A 20962-nucleotide genomic window follows, 5' to 3' on the forward strand; every position below is an offset into this window, starting at 1 on the left:
TAAGCAGGCACTAGGGCACCACGATCATTTCCATCTCTAATTTTTTGTGTTTGTTTTGGTTTTTCAAGACAAGGTTTCTCTGTGTAGCCCTGGCTGTCCCAGACTCACTTTGTAGACCAAGCTGGCCTCGAACTCACAGAGCTCCACCTGCCTCTGCCTCCCTGAGTGCTGGGATTATAGGTGTTCATTACTGTGCCTGGCTTCTGTCTTTAATTTTTATAGCAATGCAATAGTGGCTGTAACCTCCATACCATTCTCTATGCTGGGAAGTGGACAAAAACGCAGGGGTCTTGCAAAAAAGTAAGATAGGGCCTCAAAGATGCACAGCTCAGCTGGATGCTTTGTCTATCTCCCTTATGTGTGCTGTAGGGACTCTTTCAACCATTTCCATGGCATAGGAGGAGATAAACCTGACTGCACACTGGGGCAAAAATTTCCACTTACCTCACAAATTCCATCGATGCAGACATCATTTCTGTGTGGGGAACAAGGCGTCCCATCTTTCACCTTGCCGGACATGGCGAAAAAAAACTCGAAGTTCTCGGCCTTGCAGTAGAGTTTACATCGATCTTCCTCTAGAGGCAGAGAGATGAAGGGGGGATGTGGTTAAGACTAGCTTTTATGCAAAACAGTATGGCTACCAGAAAGAGCAACTAATCAACTTGGAAAGCTATTGTGAGCAAAAATAGACAACATTCTATATAGTTTTGCATGTGAGCATATCTGTGTGTGCACACAGACCACACACACACACACACACACACACACACACACACACACACACACATATATGTTTCAAAGGACAAAACCCATCTCAGAGCCCATACAAAGCCAATTAAATATTGATATCCAAGAATTATGGGCTGTATTTAATTTCATTTGAGAGAGTCTCACTATGCAGCCCTGGCTGGCCTATAATTCACAGTCCTCATCCTACCTCAGCCTTCCAAGTACTGAGGTGAAAGGCATATCACCATGCCTGGCTTTGATACCTCAGACTTTGCATTCATAATCTTTATGAATCATCATCACGTACAGGATTGCTAGGTTGTGCAGCCAGCCTCCCTGGACTGTAAATATTCCAGACTTTGTGGTCCCTGCAGTTAATGAATGACAGTAGACAGATGAAGGGGTACCTTTGTGTCCTAATAACATTTTTATTTTTACAAACAGAGCCTGTGATGGTCTGATGATTTACTTTGGGACTAGATCCCCGTCGATACTTATACAGCCTCTAAAAAGGTTAAGATCGAAACACTTGGAAAACAAAAGCATGTGGTCAACAATGTTTATGAAAGATATCAAATTAAAATGGCATGAATAGCAGAAGCAAATAAACTAATTCTAAAGGCTAAAAAAGTACTTTATACTTGACCATTAAGCCTCTGGGAAATTTCTTGTATCATAGGAAAAAGAAAAAAGTGTAGTTAGTTATAGAGCTCTTGTTATCTGGAAGAAACAAGCAAGCCAATTCCTGTGATAGAGACAGCTGACCTTGGCCAGCAGCTCCAGATGACGTTTCTCACATGGGACCTTCCGTAGGCGACACTGAGCTATATCCCTAACAACAGTTTCACACAGATGTGTAAACAGTCCACAAACAGTCCTGTTTCACAAAAACCCTTCGATAGAAGGCAAAACTGAAACTTCAATGTGAGACAAAATAAATTACTGTGGTCAAAATATGTAGATTCGTGGGTGGGTGAAATGCTTTTCTCTCAACAACAATGTTTTCATTTTTCAAAGAACAACTATATTTAATCCCTTCTAATTTCTATAAATGAGATTAACAAGTTCGAGTTAGATAGTGTGGTGTGTGTGTGTCCCAGGAATTAAAAAGTTCCAACAAAAGCTTGGTTTTTGTTTTGTTTTGTTTTGTTTTTTTGGCTTGTTTGTTTGCTTTGCTTTTTTATTCTAGTATAGATTTCCAGGCATATACTTGCCTTTTAAAAACAAAGTGAAGAAGGGATTTATCACTGCTAAAGGAGAGATATATAGCAGAACCTTCGCCTGTTCTTTTGGTTTTGCTTTGATTTGGAGACAGTCCCACTGTGTAGCCCGAGCTGGCTTCTGACCCTTGCCATTTGCGCTGCTTACTTATTTGCATAAAATTAACACAACCTCGAGTCACCTGGAAAGACGAAGCCTCAACTTAGGAGTTGCTCAGATCATAATGGCCCATAGTCATGTCTTCCAGAGACTGTCTTGATTTATTACTGATATGGAAGTCATCCACCCACTGTGGGCAGTGCCATTCACTAGACAGGGTAGGTCTGGGAAATATAAGAAAGCTAGCTGAACATGAACTAGAGAGAATTAGTAAAAATTGTTCCTCTGTGGTTTCTTCTTGAGTTCCTGACCTGACCCATCTGCAGGATGGGATGGGATCTGGATTTCAATCTCATTTTCCTGAGTGATGAAATTACAAGTGTGGACATCCAACTTAGCCTTCTCCTGTTCTTAAAGGGAAGGGATGCACCAGAGTTTCCAATGGTGGTCAGTTTCCTTGGGTTCTAAGTGTCATATGGAGAGGAAGGTGAGAATAGAAGCCTTGACTATGCTATCTCACTCTGTGGAGACATGAGATCCTGAGGCTGCAAATTCTCAGAGGGAGTGACTAAAACTGTGTATTTCCTTGTTACCAAAGTCTGAGATGCAATAGTGAGGCTGCATGCAATCCCAAAGCATTTTTCCAGCTACAGACTTCTCTAGCTTCCCCTTTGCATTCCAACACAGAACAGACTACATTAGTGCTGCATGTAATGAAATGAGTCACAGGTGAAGACCAGGGGGTACCCAAGAAGCCAAAGGACAGAAGGACAGCAAAGAGAAGGACGCAGAGTCTTAGAGAAAGAATGATGTCTGAGAAATATGGGGTTGCAGGAGCGTGCATGCAAGAGAAGATGCAGTTTGGGATGCTACAAATAGAGCCCCTTGGCCTATCCCATCTGCTGATCTGCTGGAGCCTGCTGCGTTGAATGCCTGTAGGGATAGAGGACTTATCACCTACACGGGGACCATGTGTCCCTTCGTTCATTATTCCTAAAGTTATAGCTATTAAAGCCAGGGATGGTAACACATCTGTCATCCCAGAGCTCAGGAGGCTAAAGTGGGATGATTGAGAATTCCAGGTTAGTCTTGGCTACAGAATGATACACAGAGTGATTAAAAAGAAAAAGTCAACAACAAATCCTCCAAACTAGTCTTTAACTATAGACTGAGTAGCCTTCCTGGATGCTGTGGACACAAAGCATGTTGAACATGTACCAAGCCTTGGTCCCTGTGGACCCTAAATTCTTATGAAGACAATACATGAATGAATGAATGAATGAATGAATGAATGAATGAATGAATGAATGAATGAGGTGAGCTTGAAACTGGAAAGCTGGCTCAGTGGTTAAGGGCAGTAAGTGCAAAGGACAACTCAGTTTTCAGCATCCACATGGTGGCTCACAGTTGTCTGTAACTCCAGTTCCAAGGGATCGGAACACAGACATCCATGCAGGTAAACTATTCATACATATGATAAAAATAAAAAAAGAAAAATGTAAAATTTAACTCATGCTAAGTTAAGAATAAAGCAGGAAAAAGGCTTCAGGGAATAAAAATTATGACGGAATGTGTTGGCTGGGTTTCTGAGAAGCTGAGATGCTAGGGCATTCTGAGCCCTCACACTGATATGCTCTTTGAAACAGGTTCCAGTAAATCTAAAACACCTCGATTTCAATGTTTTAAAACTTAGATTCTCTCTCTCTCTCTCTCTCTCTCTCTCTCTCTGTAAACATCCACAGGCGTCCCATTATTTCCTCTGACCACACAGCTTTCAAAATGTTCTTGACAGAGGGTCCCAAGTGAAGAGTCAGCACTCCTGGACCAGCCAGAGTGATATTGTTTAAAGCTGTGCTCCCTGTTCTTAATGTCAAGTGGGTCTGTCCACTATTGTTCTCTAATTACGGTAGCTCTCCTGATGGCAATGGTCAGCACAGGTTTCTTTTTTTTAAAACAAGGGCAGCCCATCAACTGTCAAAATGTTACACTTGTCCCCTTCTGCAAGTATGCAACCAAGAGTCCCACAAATCCTTTCTCAAGAAAGCAAGGATGAATTCTTATGAACAAGGAAGGACAATACAAAAAATGCCAAGAAACAGCCAGACCGGTGACAGCTTACCTGGCATGGTAATAGTATACCAACATTTCCATGGCAACTGAAACAAATGTTTTGTTATTTAGCCAACAACAAAAACAAAACAAATTAATTTCAAAAGTCAAATGCATGTAGGCATGGTGGCTCATATATATAATCCTAGCTCTTGAGGGACTGAGGCAGGGGGATTGCCAAGATTTCAAGGTCAATCTGGGCTACATGGTCCTGCCTGGGATACATAGTAAATTCCAGGTTAGTTTGAGCTAAAGAATGATACATTGCCTCAAAGTGTTTCCCCTGTGTCTCTCTTTATAGTTATTTAAAAAGTCAAATGCAAACTGTAACTTAAAGTTATAATAAATATGAAGAACTCTGCATAATTTTTATTCACTGTATGTGTGTGTGTAGACATACGTCCTTTTTAAAAAAAAAAAAATCTTCTTATACTTGCAATCATCTAACATGTCCCTTGCTAAATATGCTGTCTCTGTGGGGCATATATGGTTTCATGAATTTTCAGTCTGGACAACTCATACCCATTTCAATTAACATCCTTGGAGGACAAAAATCACCAAGCTGTCAACGGTACATTTAGAAATACAAGTCTATTCCAAACACACAGATCCTTTCACTCAGAGACAAGAGGTGTCTTCTGGGGAGGAGAAAGAGAAAAAGAAAGGTTGCAAAAATAAACAACACCTAAGAAAGTTTTATTCCCATGGACAAGTCTTGGGAATAAAAAAATAAAAGTGGAAATTCTTTTACACGAGCAGAGATCTTTTCTCTGTGTTGTGAATTTACATGTTATCTGCAGAGAGATCCTGGAGTGTCATGGTGAGCGAGTTACCTTCGACTTTTGTATACGGTCTCCACCGGTACAGCCATCCCCGGAAGGGCTTGTTGTTATACTCGGCACACTGCTGGGCACGGAAGTCCAAGCTGTTCTCGTGACAAGGATCGATGTTGCACAGTTTATAGATACGGCTAGATCCTGGGCAGAACTTGCCACCATACTGAGGCCTAAAAACAGAATTCAAGAATTTTAGCACTAAACACTTTGCTCTCCTCCACGTGCAATAATGCAAGAAGGGACAATTGAGAGAAGCATCGTTACGCTGTGGGCAGTTATATCTAGTTTATTAAACAATTAAAAACATATGCCCTGAAATTTGCCTTGCTCCTTCCTATTGCCACGTAGAATAAACCACGGGGCTCTTTTTGTTTTCACAGACACAATGTGGCCTCAAAATCGCAATATCATTTTCATCATACTCAAAGGCAGCCGCTGCTCTGTGTCATTGTAAATGGCACATAAAATCAACCTCATTTCCAATCTCTGTTATCATTTTTATATTCTAGAACCTTCTTTAATAACTGATGACAAAAGTGTTCTTGATATTTCATGTGTCAGGGATTCTGTGAACACAGTCAGCTGTTCTCTGCAACAGGAATCTGTGCCACATAGACACACCTTTCATCACTGGTATTAAAAGCTTCATGAGCAAATCCACCCTACATCTTCTGGTTCCCTACCTTCATCTCTTTATGTCCCAAAGACCTTCCTGTACCTCCCATGCACTTGGCTCCAGGAAGATCATGGCACCACACATACAAGAAGGAATACAGGAATACCTCATGTGCCATGTTCTCCAGGCCAGGCCTGTCAGCCTGGAGCTAACACTCTGCTCATTTCCCTGAGCTGGGGTGTTTAATTCCAATTGGTTCTCTACTCTGAGGGAAGGCACTGCCTCCTTGTCACCAGCATAGTCACTTTTTTAACTTTGGCATTCTGCTGCTTTCCTGTCGAGCACAAAGGGAAGTCAGGAAGTGACTCCCAGAGCTTGGAATCTGGTGCGGGAGTGTACACAATTATAATCTCAATAGTAAACTGTTAACATCATAGTGGGCAAATTCAGATTGGCAAAAGACAGGAGGAAATATGAAGAAAAGGGATATCTGCACTATAAAATAGTACCCTTCACCCAGCCTTCTGTGCACCGAGAACTAACGGCTCAGCAATCCAACTCAGCTTTTCTCCAGAGCTAAAACTCAACTGTGAACCACTTCATATAAAATCTACTACCAGCAGGTAACCTAAAAGGAGACTTGGGGTTAAAACATTGATATGCTTAAAATTCTTTGTCCTCATGAGGACAGGCATGCTATAGAATACCGCCGGATTCCATACCACAGCGTCTTCTAGCAAATCCTCCTGAGAGCTCGTGGATGAATTTCACAGACACACAGAGAAAGTCTCATGGCCAGAGTGAGATTTTTATGGCTTTTCAAAACATTCTGGAGCAAATGGTGAAATGCACAGCCACATGGCACTTCACATGAGCATTTGCTAGGCATCCAGCAAACCTTAGGTTGTGTTATCACAGCCCCAAGGTATGCGAAGGCAAAGTCCCAGCTTAAGGCTTTCTGAAATTTTAAACGCAGGCTGCATTTGGACTGCCCATATTAGTAAGGCTAATGACCCTCCCAGTGTGTACCTTTTCCAACCTACACAGCTGCAGTTTGGAGAAGGCCCTCAGTTCACACTGCTTTCTAGTCTTCAGACAGATGCTGTGAAGGAGGGGCTCAGGCAGCCTGTCAGTGAAGGTTTCACAGCTCAGGGAAACAGCAGACCTGAACCTCAGATTTTTGGACTCTGTCCCAGACTCTCTTTCTTGTCCCCTAGGACTTTATCTGAGCAGGAGACAGTCATTGGCAAGCTACCTGGGGACTTGGAGAAGGAGCCAGTAAGCAGAGTGGTTAGGGCGCCAGTCTTTAGCAGTGAGGCAGCTGCGCATTTAATTTCATGCAGCTTCAGAAACTGGCTTAATGATCTTGAGACTTTTATAGATGAATTGACCTGTAAGCATTTTAAACAACCCATTCTCTCAAATTATAAGCCACACTCTGCTCTCTGCAGTCGGAATGCTCAGATTTCATTTTTCATTATGGGATAAAGTCGGAGTGGTCGAAGCACTGACTGCCAAGGTTTTCAGGTTTCCTATCAAATGTTCCAACTCAAGCACATTCTCCTGCAGCTTTTTATTCTGTCCATCCAAGCCTGAGTCACAGATGTTGGTACAAGCTGGGTTTGAACCCAGAATCTTCCCACTTAGACCTTCTGAATGATGGGGTTGAGGGCCTGCACTGCCACGCCTAGATTACTATGGTGTTAGCCTGGGGAGGGTTTGGATAAGGGAACAGAAAACTTGACCATAACGTCTTGCAGAGTGGTAAGTTCTCTTTGATTAGGGTCAAAAATAGAGGCAGAAAGCAAAGTCTCAGCACACAACATTGCATTATAAAGCAGAACTCTATTTGTTTTTTTGCACCAGTCAACAAGACCACAGATGCTTGTGGCATTAGTTGGTTCTGCCTATTAGAATCACTGGGGGGATGCTGTCAATGCGATATGGACATCCACATACGTAGCAAGATTCCCTCTGCATTCTCCTTTACACTCTCCTATAGTCGTATCACCCCCCACCTCTTTCTCAGATAGGGGCTCAGGTATCTCAGGCTGGCCTCAAACTTGCTGCACAGCCAAGGATAAACTTGGATTGCAGATCCTTCTGAATCTACCTCCCCAGTGATGCGATTCCAGGTGTGTGGCACCAAGCCTGGCTTATGCAGTGATGGGTGGGAATGGAAGACAGAGGTTATAATACACTGTGTATGTATGCATGTATGTATGTATGTATGTATGTGTGTGTGTGTATGTGTGTATGCGTGTGTGTGTGTGTGTGTGTGTGTGTGTGTGTGTGTGTGTATGGTGTTTTCCAGAGAAACGGGTGTGCCTTTTAGAGGACTCTGCTAATTTTGATAATTGAACCTGAAAATTATTGTTTAGAAAAATGGACCACTGAATCATTTCAATGACTGTTGTGAAGCCCTGGCTCCTTCCCAAACTCCACTTACTAGTAGACACTTGAGTGAGTGCTCTATAAACCTTTGCTGAATAGACCTGTGTTTTAGGAAAGTTCTAGTATATCTCAGCATGTTAAGTTTTTTGAATAGAGTTTATAAGTATATCCCTAGGCTCTGTTACAGTGTGAGACTTTGGTAGATAAGGAACCAGGAGAAATGTCAAAGGGTTAAGACAACTGTTGGACCCTGGTTTGACTGTGCCATCATCAGCATGATGCCCAAGCAGGTGCCAATGCTGGGAGTGGAATCTCTTGTCTCCTTTCGTTGCCCTTCTGTGAAATAATGGGATGATACAAGGTTGCAAATGATGTGTTTGGGAGAAAATGTCTGGAAAAGTATTTTGAAGAGCCCTTGGGGCATAGTGGAACTCCACAGAAAACAGGGTGTGAAAGAAAGAAAAACACCTAGAGACCGGGAAGTAGTCACGCATGCTTGACATTAGCTATCGTGGAAACAGATGACTTTTAAACCACTGTAAAGCTAAAATCTTTGGTAAGTCCACAAATCAGCCTTGCAGACTTCATCCTTTTATGAAACAAAACACATCCTTGGAAGAACCTCACTAAGTGAAATAGGAATCTTATCCTGCTTCTCAGGTGAGAAAAGAGAAACAGTCAATCTGAGAGCTACAAACAGAACCAAGTGGTAGAACTTAGCTGGAAGAAATAAAATCCACAACTTGAAATTGAAAGAGTGAGAATATAAACAGCTTTGCTCCAATTGGTAGAATTAAGAGCTGGGATAGAACAATTCATTCAATCATCTTTGGATTAACCGATCATCCACTTGTTTTATTTGTGGCTTCACCCTGAGGTAGAGTAGACAGTATTGCGATTATATTTGACCTTATTTAATATGACAAAACTCCACTGAGTGGAAATAGTTTAGTGATTAATTCTTTCATTAGGAATCTCTAAAACCAAGATACATTACTTCTACAAGCAGCAATCTATCATAAGGAAAGTTCTCAATTCCATAGATATGAGAAAGGTTTTAATTTAAATCCCAGGGGCATTTTTCCTGCACTCCACTGGCAGAGCTATTGAGTTAGGTAATTTCTTTCTTGCTTAGGAAAATATTGAGATTATCAAATGTGGTCATGTATGAAAACCAGACCCAGGAAATATGCTACAAAAACCAGAATAATCGTGATTTCGAACAGTGATGTCCAGGCTTTTAGCTATAGTTGAAGTATCAGAAAGTTGGTTTCCATAATCTGGCATAAATCAGGCATGAGTCCCAAGCCTTCATTCCATTATATTCAGGTACTGAGTCTGAGGAGTTCCAATAAGAGATACATTTTGCTCCTTTTAGGACAAGTGGCAATGTCTGACTACTTGCTTGTTTGTTACAGCTTGGGGTGTAAAGAGATAGGAAGTAATCCCACCAACACCAAGAGGGAAGATGTCAATATTTCCAGGTTTGAAAACCTCTGGGTTTCTGAGACCACTGAATAACCTTAGGTTTGTAATACCAACTCTTTATGAGGCTAAGGGAGTAGGACTGCAAATTCAAGGTCAGCGTGGGGCAGAGGAGTTCCTGGTAAGTCAAGGCCTTGTCTGTAAATAAACAGTTAGGGGAGGTCTGCCAAGGAAGCTAGCTCAGGATGCTTCATTACTGTGTGTGAGGCCCCAGAGGCAGTGCTCAGGAAGGGAGGAAGGAGGAAGGCTGGCTCTTTCTAGGGTAGCTCAGGATATCCCAAGAGGCATCTCACATTCACAACCCAATTATCTTCAACCTTCACCTTGTATTTTGGCAAAAAGAAATGAGAAAGTTCTTCATAGCGCTCTGATTGCCGACTCAATGTGAGGGACCATTTGTCTCTTTTGAAGAAAGTTTCCTTTTTACCCTGATTTCATTATCTGTTTTGAGTCTCAGTTCCCCAAACAGTGCTGTATGGCATGCCACGCCCTCTTGCAGAGCACTTTGTAGCTCTCAGCTCAGCTGGTGTTTGTGCCATCTTGACCTTGTATTTATAAAAGAGGCCTCTGGGGAAAAGGAGAGCCAGTGGCTGGTGGCTTCACAGCTGACAGTATAGGATCAGGGTTCAGGGCCAGGGTGTTGGGCTCCAAGGCTTGAGTTCCCAACCTCTGTGAGCTGCTATCCCTCAAACTGGGTGGTGAAATTAACCCTATTTTCCATTGCACACTCCTTAATCCAGCATACTCTTTATAGGCCACTGTCAGTGATATCTCCATAGCTACCAGTCCCTCTGTGGGGTGACTGTGTGGCTCCTCTCTTCAGGGGAGGTTGAGGAAAGGGCTGTGAGAGCCATGTGGGTCTCAGAACCCATGTTGAATGTCTATTGGATGTTTCTTGTCTTTCAGATCGGTTGGTGTCTGCCTGCTGATCTCTGTCTCTCCATATAGCATCTTATTATGTCTCTATATCTCTGTATTTCTGTCTCTCTGTCTCTGTCTTTTTTGTCTATCTAGCTCTCTTATTATAGGATCACATGATGTAATGTCCCCCACCTCAGTATGTACATATATTACTGTGCAGCCCAAATTACCTGTAATCCTCCTGGCCCACCCTCCTGAGTGCTGTATGCCACCACCGTAAGCAGTAAGGAAATTTATAGATGCTACGCCTAATTCCTCTAAATCTTCTAAGATGGATCCAGCATCTCATTTTATACATAAACACAAGCTTAGGATGGGAGTGACTTTCCTAAAGTCACACAGTTAGGAAAGCACAGGTGAGCTTCCAGGGGCTTTTCTACCAGGACAAAGAGGAAACAGTCACCTCACATGTGAATCCAAGCCTTTCAAAGTTGCTTAAATGCCCCTGAGCTTTCCTAGGCTCAGGCCCCATAACGATTGGACCACAGAGTCCCTAAAGGTGACCACAGGCCAATTGCAATAAGTGACTGTATGCTCTGATCAGTTCTCACAATGGCTTTTTTTTTTTTTTTTAAAGGAAATCAAATTTTGTCACCAATATTCAGAAATTTCACATGTAACAGCACACGGTTTTGTTTCTGGTATCTTTTAAGAAGTCGGTCAGGTCTATCGACGGGGATCCAAGCTTATCTTGGAATGTAAAAATCGTTAAGCACTCTCACTCAGTTCCTTCTGTTGGGGACACACACGTTCCACTCTCCAAGCCTCCTGGCTGTACAATAGCTCAGGTGTTTGATCCTGTGGAGCCTTGGCTCAACTTGAGAAAAAAAAAAAAAAAAAAGTCCAAGGGACAACTGGAGCCTTTGATCATCGCATTTACACAGAGAGTGACTCTTCTGTCCTGTTCTGAATTCTACACACCACGCCTCCTCCCACCCACCCCCTTCCCAGAGCACACAGCCTTCAGACGTAAACAGTAAAACCCTGGCCGTTGCTTTCAATCGGAAGGAAGAAAGAAAGACCCCTCTCCAAAGCCAGGTCTTTCTGGAGCCTTACTTGGGATTACTACAGTGTCTCTCCTGGTACTTGACTCCTCCTCCACACGTCCGCGAACACTCTGACCACTTTGACCAGGCCGACCACTGGCCGTGGATGGGCCGGGGCCCGAGCTCTCCAAGCTTCACACACTGACCCTGTCGACACCACTGTGGAAAGAACATGCGACATGGTTCCCGTTAGAGGCTGTCTGGAAAGGTTCAGGGAAAGGCAGATAGCTGCACAATTTAAAAAGAGGGAAATGGGGTCTTCGAAGGCAGGAGGGACAAGGAGTGACTGTGACACAGCCTTTCTTTGTGTTTTATTAACCCTCAGTGGCTGCGATGGCAGCTCCCTGCAGTTTCAAGTCTTCCCCCTAGAGCAGTAGTTCTCAATCTTGTGGGTCACGGTCCCAACAGGGGTCATGTATCAGACATCCTGCATATCAGCTATTTATGTTATGATTAATTGCAGTTATGTAGCAGCAGTGAAATAATCTTATGGTTGGGGGTCACCACAACCTGAGGAACTGTATTAAAGGGTCACAGCATTAGGCAGGTTGTGATGCACTGTTCTAGAGAGAAGCGGCCTTTTCCATCCTAACACTGAGAAGCACATACCTTGTGAACTGTCTACATAGAGAAAACATACAGATAAGATTCTATAAGCAGCCCAAGTAGTCAGACTGAACTACACAGATGCCTCCTTGTTATGTGGAGACAATGATACTTATGGAACAACTCTAGCGTGTTCAAGAATTTTCTATGGCGATCATTTCACTATCAAAGCAGATGTAAGACACAGCTAAATGTATGGGTGATTTGCCTCATTCAACCGTCACATACTAATCTCATATGAAATTAATAACTTTCTGTGTGAACATTGCTTTCATAGAAGGTGCCCATTTCAGACCCTCTGATGACTGGTGATCTTCAGTGTCTTAGATGGATTTGTGTTGAGTCCTTCATTTGGCTGTAATTCACACAAGGTGGGGTGAGGATTACTTCCTCTGTTAGAGCCCTCCCTCCCTCCCTCTCTGTTCCTTCTCTAGGAGTTGTGTTTGTCTCTGGTAATATTGCTTTTTTTCTTCATTTTCCTTGATGTGTTTTCACTTTGAGCAAGTCTACAAGACTTACCAGAATTGTACTTTCCTGGAAAACATCGGCACTTTGATCTAAAGGGCTAGGGTTTAGGTGATGTCAGGTTCTGCTGAGAAGTGGGATTCACTTGTGGAATTCCAGGGAGTCTATTTACTTATACTTTTCTGCTTTCCCTCCATGAATGCTCACATGTAGCTTTGTTGATAGCGAGTTTCATATCAGGTTTATTTCTTTAAATTCTTTTCATGTGCAGGACAATCCCGCTGTTGTAAGCTTGTCTTTTGCCTGGTTAATTGCCATTTTAGAGTTTGAGATTACATAATTCTCTGGGGAACCAATTGGTCCTCTGAGGGCTTTGGACACTGTCACCGTACATCTCTCCCACTGGGAATCGTTGGATCTCTACTGGGCTGACACTGGACAAATAGCAGCAGCCCATGGTCCCATTTGCAGAAGCAGCCACCACAGAAAACCGAGTGGCTCCAGTGTTCCAAGAACAGTGGGAGACTTGTACATGCCAAGTCTTCCAGAGCTCTTTTAAGCACTTAGGAATTGAAGACTGCTTTGCATATGGGAAGTTAGTAGGGAATTCTGCCTTGCCCAGTCATACAGGACACAGATAAAACACTCATTGCAGAATCTAGATTCATACCTACCCAGGGTTCATTCTGCTTCTTCTAACCAAACAAACTATTGACCCGTGGCCCTCAACTTAATCTAATTTCTTTGTTGGAAATGTGTTTCTTTACTTCTGTCTTGATCATTGAATGACTGGGCTGTCATGATTTCAGTGTTCACCGTGGTCCTAGGTCAGGCTGCTGGTAGATTGCCTTCCATTGCCTTCACAACCCATGTAACAAATGGGAATTTACAGAGATCTATATATAAATGCAAATAACACATATGACCACATAAAATTCTACACATAAGATGTAAATGTTAAATAGATACCCATGTAATCTTAGCCATCACACTCAGCCCTAGTGTCTCTCAAATGTGCAGTGTTATTGACTAGGCATGACTATTGCACTGTACCTTTTCACATGTAGGCAGGACCTCACTACCTAGCACAGGCTGTCATGGAACTTGCTACACAACCTAGCCTGACCCCAAACTCATGGACATCCTCCTGTGTCAGCATTCTGAATTCCGGGATTATAGAATGATCCCCGGTGTCCTGCCTCAAAATCTTGTAATACGGAGTGTGACCACATAGACCTTCTTCTCTCTTTTTTTTTTCCTAAAACTTTTAAAATTATTTATTTTAGTTTATGTACATTGGTGTTCTGCCTGATTGTATGTTTATGTGAGAGTATCAGATCCCCTGAAAATGGAGTAACAAACAGCTGTGAGCTGCCACGTGAATGACAGGAATTGAACGAAGGTCCTTTGGAAGAGCAGTCAAGCCCTCTCTTCAGCCTTCAGACCTTCCTCTTTCTTACACACACATCTTGAGATAGAAGAACTTGGCTTTCTCCCATTTTAGTTTCATGCGTCTGCACTCTGCCTCTATTTCTGCATTCTCTCAAAAGACTCTCCAATTCAAACTCCAGTGTTCACTTTGCTATGTATACTTATTACAATTCACTTGGCGATCATTCTGAATTCCAGCCGAGGATCCTTCATTTGGGTGATAGCAGCTAGTTTATAAAGAAGAGAGGTCTGAAGGACAGTAACAGTTGACACTTCCGCTGCGGGTTCTCGGAAGAATACGACTGACTTTTCAGTGTGTCTCATCTCTGCGTTTTTGGAGTCTTATCCTGATACTTGGTACTCAATAGTCAACAAGGAATTGAAACTACTTTTCACGACCAATTCCACGTTAAGAGTGTTTTGAGGAAGTGAATGACTGAGATCAGCACACCTAACTCATCTCATTATATGTTAAAATTCTATTGTGATCTTTCAAATGGACTAGCTAAATCTGTTTCATTTATTGCTATGCCAAGGGTACCTTTCTTGCCAGACCCTCATAGGAAAAGAAAGGACAATAGAAATGAATATGAAAGTTTGTGTAGAAAATAATTTCCATTACTAATGGAAACACCTGCCTTCTGGGGCTCTTTCATAGGACATGAACTTTAGCCCAGGAAGGGAAAGCAAGGAAGCCTATTAGGTAAGTGTCATAGAGATTCTTAAGACTCAAAGCTCCATCTAAAAAAAGAGAAGCACAAGTAAAAAATCTACATCAAATGAATGAACTCATTTATATCGAAATTCTGTTTTGTAGTCCTTGCATGGTAATGCATGTCATTCAAGGAGAAGCCAGAAAAAGAATACAGCCAAGAAAACGTGCCATTCCAAGGTCACAGTTCTGTGACATCAGCACTGTTCTAGAGCTACAGACTATCAAGTGCACAGTTACCATACTCAAGCCACAAACGGTTCCTTCTGCTGCAGGCATGAACTTGGTTTCACATCTGTGGCCCACGCGGTGGCACCAGAGCGATTTGCAAATGTCCTGAAAGGAAGGGGGGAAAAAGTGGGAGTAAGACTGATAATATACAAAGAATGCAAACAGAGGTTTGGGGTACAGCAATTTATCTTGGGATGGATGTAATCAGACAAACGCCTCAGAAAGAACTGGCAAGTTAAGTTGGTGGCAGTAAAGCAATCTGTTGCAGTAAGGAAACGAACAGAAGTGTCTGGGGCGCCGGCAGGTTCATGTCTGTTTAGTGATGGGTGTGGGAGCACCAGTTAGTATCCAGAGCCCTGGCAGTTTGTACCTAAGAGATAGGGGTGTGTGTATGTACACATACGTGTGCACACATATGCAGAGGTCAGAGGACAACTTGTGAGAGTCAGTTCTCTCCTTCCACCAACTGAGTCCTGGCAATCAAACTTAGGTCATCAGGCTTAGTGACATGTACCTGCTAAGAGACCTGTTTTCTGATGACAGTGACAATAGCCCAGGCAGCAGACCAGATCAAGGGAGAAATAATGCAACTCAGACTCTTGACATGTTTTAGAACTGCTAGAAGTTACAGGTTCCTTTTTCTCTAGGTGTCACTCTAAGAGTTGTCAAACTGTCACCTGACCCCACAGAGGTATCCTCAAGGATGAAACCCACATGGTTAGGGGCCATCCTGCTTGCCATATACAGTTCCTAATGTGTTGGCTATTATTGTCACCATAATCATCACTTTTTAAAAAAAATTTCTTGTTTATTACAATTTATTCACTTTGTATTTCAGCTGTAGCCCCCTCCTTCATCCCCTCCCAATTCTACCCTCCCTCCCTCTTCTGCTCACATGCCCCCTCCCCAGTCCACTGATAGGGGAGGTCCTCCTCCCCTTCCATCTGACCCTAGCCTATCATGTCTCATCAGGACTGGCTGTATTGAAAGGCAAATGGGATAGCCATTGGAAGAGGGTGAAAACCAGAAACAAGACAGGAGCCTACCACAGAGGGCCTCTGAAAGATTCTACCCAGCAGATGTTGAGCCTCTTAGCCAAACTTTGAGCAGAGTGCAGGGAATCTTATGAAAGAAGGGAAAGTAGAAAGACCTGGAGGGGACAGGAGCTCCACAAGGACAGCAACAGAACCAAAAAATCTGGGCCCAAGGGTCTTTTCTGAGACTGATACTCCAACCAAGGACCACAGAGATAACCTAGAACCCCTGCACAGATGTAGCCCATGACAGCTCAGTCTCCAAGTAGTCTCCCTGTTATGGGGAACAGTGGCTGGCTCTTTGATCACCTCCCCATGGGGGGGGGGGGGGGGAGCCTTACCAGGCCATAGAGGAAGACAATTCATCATCACTTTCTCAACCTTGTGATTTTCAAGTACTGTGGTGATTTAATTCTGACACTACACCAATGCAGTAACTTGAATGGTCTTGAGGCACCCTCTCAACAAACAGAATCGGGGCTTTTATCTGTATGAGCTTCCATATCAAGGTACTGTAGAGCTGAGGGCAGATACTGAGCAAGCGATGTGAGGAGTGTAGGTCAGACTGGTGGAGCAAAGGGTTTCCATGTGCAAGTCAGTCCTGGGCTTAGGCTAGAGGCATCTTCCATCCATGGAACAAGAGTCACTTTGCTAGTGAGCTTCTTCAATCCTAGTGTCAATTTGAGCCATACATAACCTTGAAGACTAAATCAGTTTGTTTCCTACAGCCAGTGGAGAGCCGTGACCCATACCTGTAGCACCCACCAAAATGATCCCAGTACAGAGAAAAGAAAAGGGGAGACCTTAAGAAGAAAGAAAAAGGGGTGAGGGGGTGGCCTAGACGGCGCAGCCAAAACCAAGCCACAGGCCTGAGACAAGGGGCAGCTGGAGAAGAGCAGGCAGAACACAGGGATTCCAGAGTGAAAGGAGACAGGCTGTATGGACATGTTATTTCCCCTGTGGCGAAGTGCAGAAGTCAAATGTAATTATAGCCGACGACATGCTTTAACGACCACAAAAACCCTCTGAGAAAACTCCCTTTCAAAGTAAACAAAAAATGGGAGCTTGCACTTTTTCTTTTGCTGGCATCTCCCTCTTCCCCCCGCCCCTCCTCCTTGAATCTATTCCACTTTGTCTTATCTATAATTACCTGGACTTAAGTCATAATTTAAGAGAAAGAGAAATAACCACAGAGACCCTAAGGTCTCATGTTGCCTGGATGTGATCCCCCCCCACCTCAACAAGACCACATATTTAAGCAGAGCTGGCTGTACTGGGTCCTGCCATTTGCTGACCCATGCTCCCTGGTTCTATTCCACAAGACACGTTCCCTCTAGTAAAATATGACACGTTGAAAATGTTAAAAAGCTTCTGAAAGCTCAAGTTCTATAGAGTGGACACACATCCAGAAGCTCACCAGCCCCTAAGCTGCGCCATCATGCTGACTTTACCTTCCAAGTATCTCCTGAACCTAAACAATGTTTCCCGCACTGCCACCCTGTTCTCAACCGCTTTTCATGAACCCTGATGTCATACCCTTTATCACCAGCCCCGTTGTTCTCTTTTCCTCCATCCCTACCCAGTAAGTTCCCAACAGGGCACCACCTGATACAATGGCCCATAGCTCTATGCAATGTTTGCCTAGTCACATCTGATGCCTTTGAGAGTCAGATATGGTATGTGGCTATCATACTGAACACTGAGGGACAAGGGAAGAGGAAGATCCCATCGCTTTAGAAAGTTATGCTGGCCAGCATTATGAGTTAGAGGAATCTTTCCAGATAAGTCAGTCCCTTCGTGTTACTTCTCTCTTCAAATCACATGACGTTGTCTCATTTCACTCAATGTAAATCCAGTGGTTTGTCCCTTTCCAAGCCAAGTTACCAAATCCTCTTTATCCCTCTGATCTCATATCTATCAGGTTAACGCTTGCTGTTGTGGTTTCTTTCTTTTGGCTGTGATAAAAAAAAAAAAAAAAAAACCAAAAGCAACTTAGAAGAGAAAAGCTGAGTTTGTAAATAACAGTTACAGATTACAGTTCGCCCTAGTAGAAAAGTCAAAGTATCAGAACCTTGAAGCAAGCTAGTCATATCTCCACAGTCAGATCAGAGAAAGGATCAGTGTATCAATGCTTGCTTGCTCTTAGCTGGCTTTCTCCTTTCTAATACTGTTCAAGAAAATCCCTCCCCCAACTAGGGGGCTAGGTCTTTCTATACCAATTAGCAATAAAGACAGTACTCCATGGATATGACTATAGGCCAATTTGATATAGATAATTCCTCATTGTTAGACCTGAATGTCTAACAGTGGCTCATTTTCTTATTTCATTCAATATGCTAAAGTTCACGTTGAGAGCTCATTAGTCTCTCTCTGTGTGTGTGTGTGTGTGTGTGTGTGTGTGTGTGTGTGTAGTGTGTATGTGTGTGTGTATGTATGTGAGTTTGTGTTTGTATTTGTGTGTCAGGGCTTCACACATGCTAGGTAAGTTTTCTACAACTTCACAATATCCCAGCATCACTAATAAAAATTCAATCAGCTACCATACACTCAACCTTCAACCTATTCTATCCCAAGGTCATTTCACAAATAATTTATTGGTTTTACCATATTCTCTGTGTATCCGTCTCCTTCCTGACACAGTGCCACTGCTTTAAGGGCACAGGGAAACGTCAATAGATACTTTCAACAATCATTATATGAATTAAAACATCTGACCTTATAATTAGAAAACATCCTCGGTGGCAGTAGAGATTCTGGGATTCTTAAGGAGTCTTTAACTAAAATTGTTCGAATGGTAGCACACACCTTTAGTGTCAGCACTGAGGAGGCAGAGGTATGTGGAACTCTTGTCAGTTTGAGGCTAGCCTGGTCTACAGGTCAGAGTATATCTCAGAAAATAGCACAAGGTTCTGACAGAAGATTCTAAAAAACACAATGAAAACATAATGAACTTTAGTATTGCTGGGTATATAGGTCCAAGAAATAGCACTTAGATAATATGCAGGAAGGTCTAGATTCAATCCAGTATTGAAAAACGAAGAAAGAATAAAAAAGAAACAACAAAACTCCAAATCCTGTTGCTGAGAGTCTCCCCTATATTATTTGATTGACTTCACAGCTGTTCTCTTCAGTGAGCTAACAGGGAAAATGAGACTCAGGAAAAGTCAGAGGAATTCTTCAACTGCTCTTAGCAGCAAGTCTCTCCTAGGCTGGGACTGAAACACCTTGTGTTTAATCTCACTAGCCAAACTTTTAAGTAGGGGCAGTAATTAAATAGCAGCAACTAACAGACAATGTTATTGATATCATTTTAAGAATCAAGTTTGCTGATGTATCATTTGCAATAATATGCACCCATCTTAAGCATATGGTTCTCAAAGCTCTGAAAAAAATGTATATGCCAGTGTAGACAGAACTATAATTAAGACAGAACATTAGTGTTGCCCTCCAAAATGCCCCTCTTGGAGGTAACCACCATTCTGATACATGGCAGTTATCAGATATCTGTTCTTAAATCCTGAAAAGTATAATTGTTCCAAATGGATTCACGGCATCTTTTCTTTATTTTTTCTTTCCTTTTTTTTTTTTTTTTTATTTTCAAGACAGGGTTTCTCTGTGTAGCCTTGGCTGTCTTCGACTCTCTTAGTAAACCAGACTGGCCTAGAACTCACAAAGATCCACCTGCCTCTGCTTCCCTAAGTGTTGGGATTACAGGCATGTGCCTGGCATGACATTTTATTCAACATGTAGTTTGTAGTTCTCTGTGTTTCTCTGGTTGCTTTCTTAATAAAATGAATGCATCAGTTTGTTTGTTTGTTTGTTTTTTTCAGTCACTGTCTAAAGGACATTCTGAAGGTTCCTCCAGTCTTTGACTCTTGTCAGTCAAGCATTAGCTAAGAGCACTACTGAATAAATAATTCCTGTTCTAAGTATCTTCTGTGATTTCTTTCAAACAAAACACTTGAAAGATACTTTTCTGGATACAAGAATAAAGACATGTGTATAAAGATGTAGCTATTTCTACTTAAATCAATGGTTATTTTTTCCAGAGAGTTCAAAGAATTCATTCAAAAAGTGCATAATCAAGAATTCAACCCATGTGGACTCAAAAGCTGGGGTTTCATTGCTCTCTTTCCTATTGGTGTTCTATGTGTGATCTTAGATTATTTAACTTCAATTTCCTTACTGCTGAGTTCAAGGGGAATAAGAAGTAATGTCATAGATTTTCCACCATTAATGGGACACTGTAGTCAGACAGAGAGAGATCCAGAAAAACACAGATTACAGTCTAAGAAGAACTGGAGTATGGCTGCAATCTGTGGCCATCTGGTGTGCTGACACAATCTACAGGGTTAAAGTAACTGTTGTCTCCACCTTTGCAGAGAGAGGGGACAGCCCAAGTCTCTGCTGGAGGCAAGGCATCTTTACAAGACTGTTAGAAGAGCCTACCACAGAAGGCACCTGAAAGACTCTACCTAGCAGTGTATCAAAACAGATGCTGAGACCCATAACCAAGCCTTCGGCAGAGTGCAGGGAATCATATGAAGGGAGGAGGAATTAGTATATCCTAGAGGGGGCAGGGAGCCCCACAAGGTCCAAATATATCTGAGCACAGGGGTCTTCTATGAGACTGTTTATCCAACCAAGGACCATGTATGGATATAACCTACAACCCCTACTCAGACATAGCCCATGGTAGCTCAGTATCCAAGTGGGTTCCCTAGTAAGGAGGATAGGAACTGTTTCTGACATGAACTCATGAGCTTCCCCTCCCCCCTGAGGGAGGAGCAGCCTTGCTAGGCCACAGATAAAGACATTGCAACCATCCTGAAGATACCTGATAAGCTAGGGCCAGATGGAAGGAGAGGAGGACACCCCCTCTCAGTGGACTCGGAAGGGAGCAGGGAGAAGATGAGGGAGGGAGGGGAGTATTGGGAGGGAAAGAGGGAATGGGCTACAACTGGGATACAAGTGAATGTATAAAATTATTTAAAAATAAAAAATATTAATAAAAAAAAAGAGGAAAA

At 42.7% G+C, this 20962-nt stretch overlaps 1 protein-coding gene across 1 annotated transcript in view; it reads right to left on the minus strand.

Moving 5' to 3' along the window:
* Positions 1 to 20962, minus strand: part of Adamts18 (ADAM metallopeptidase with thrombospondin type 1 motif 18) — a 151514-nt gene that overhangs the window by 44157 nt on the left and 86395 nt on the right. Inside the window, exons 11-14 of the mRNA XM_055621629.1 lie at positions 14911 to 15006; positions 11467 to 11615; positions 4992 to 5164; positions 445 to 575 (exon numbers count right to left, since the gene is read on the minus strand). Of these exons, the coding sequence (XP_055477604.1) occupies positions 445 to 575; positions 4992 to 5164; positions 11467 to 11615; positions 14911 to 15006 (549 nt within the window). The remainder of the gene's footprint in view (positions 1 to 444; positions 576 to 4991; positions 5165 to 11466; positions 11616 to 14910; positions 15007 to 20962) is intronic.

The sequence above is a fragment of the Psammomys obesus genome, unplaced genomic scaffold (assembly GCF_907164565.1).
Source record: "Psammomys obesus unplaced genomic scaffold, mPsaObe1.curated_primary_1811, whole genome shotgun sequence".
Lineage (NCBI taxonomy): Eukaryota > Metazoa > Chordata > Mammalia > Rodentia > Muridae > Psammomys > Psammomys obesus.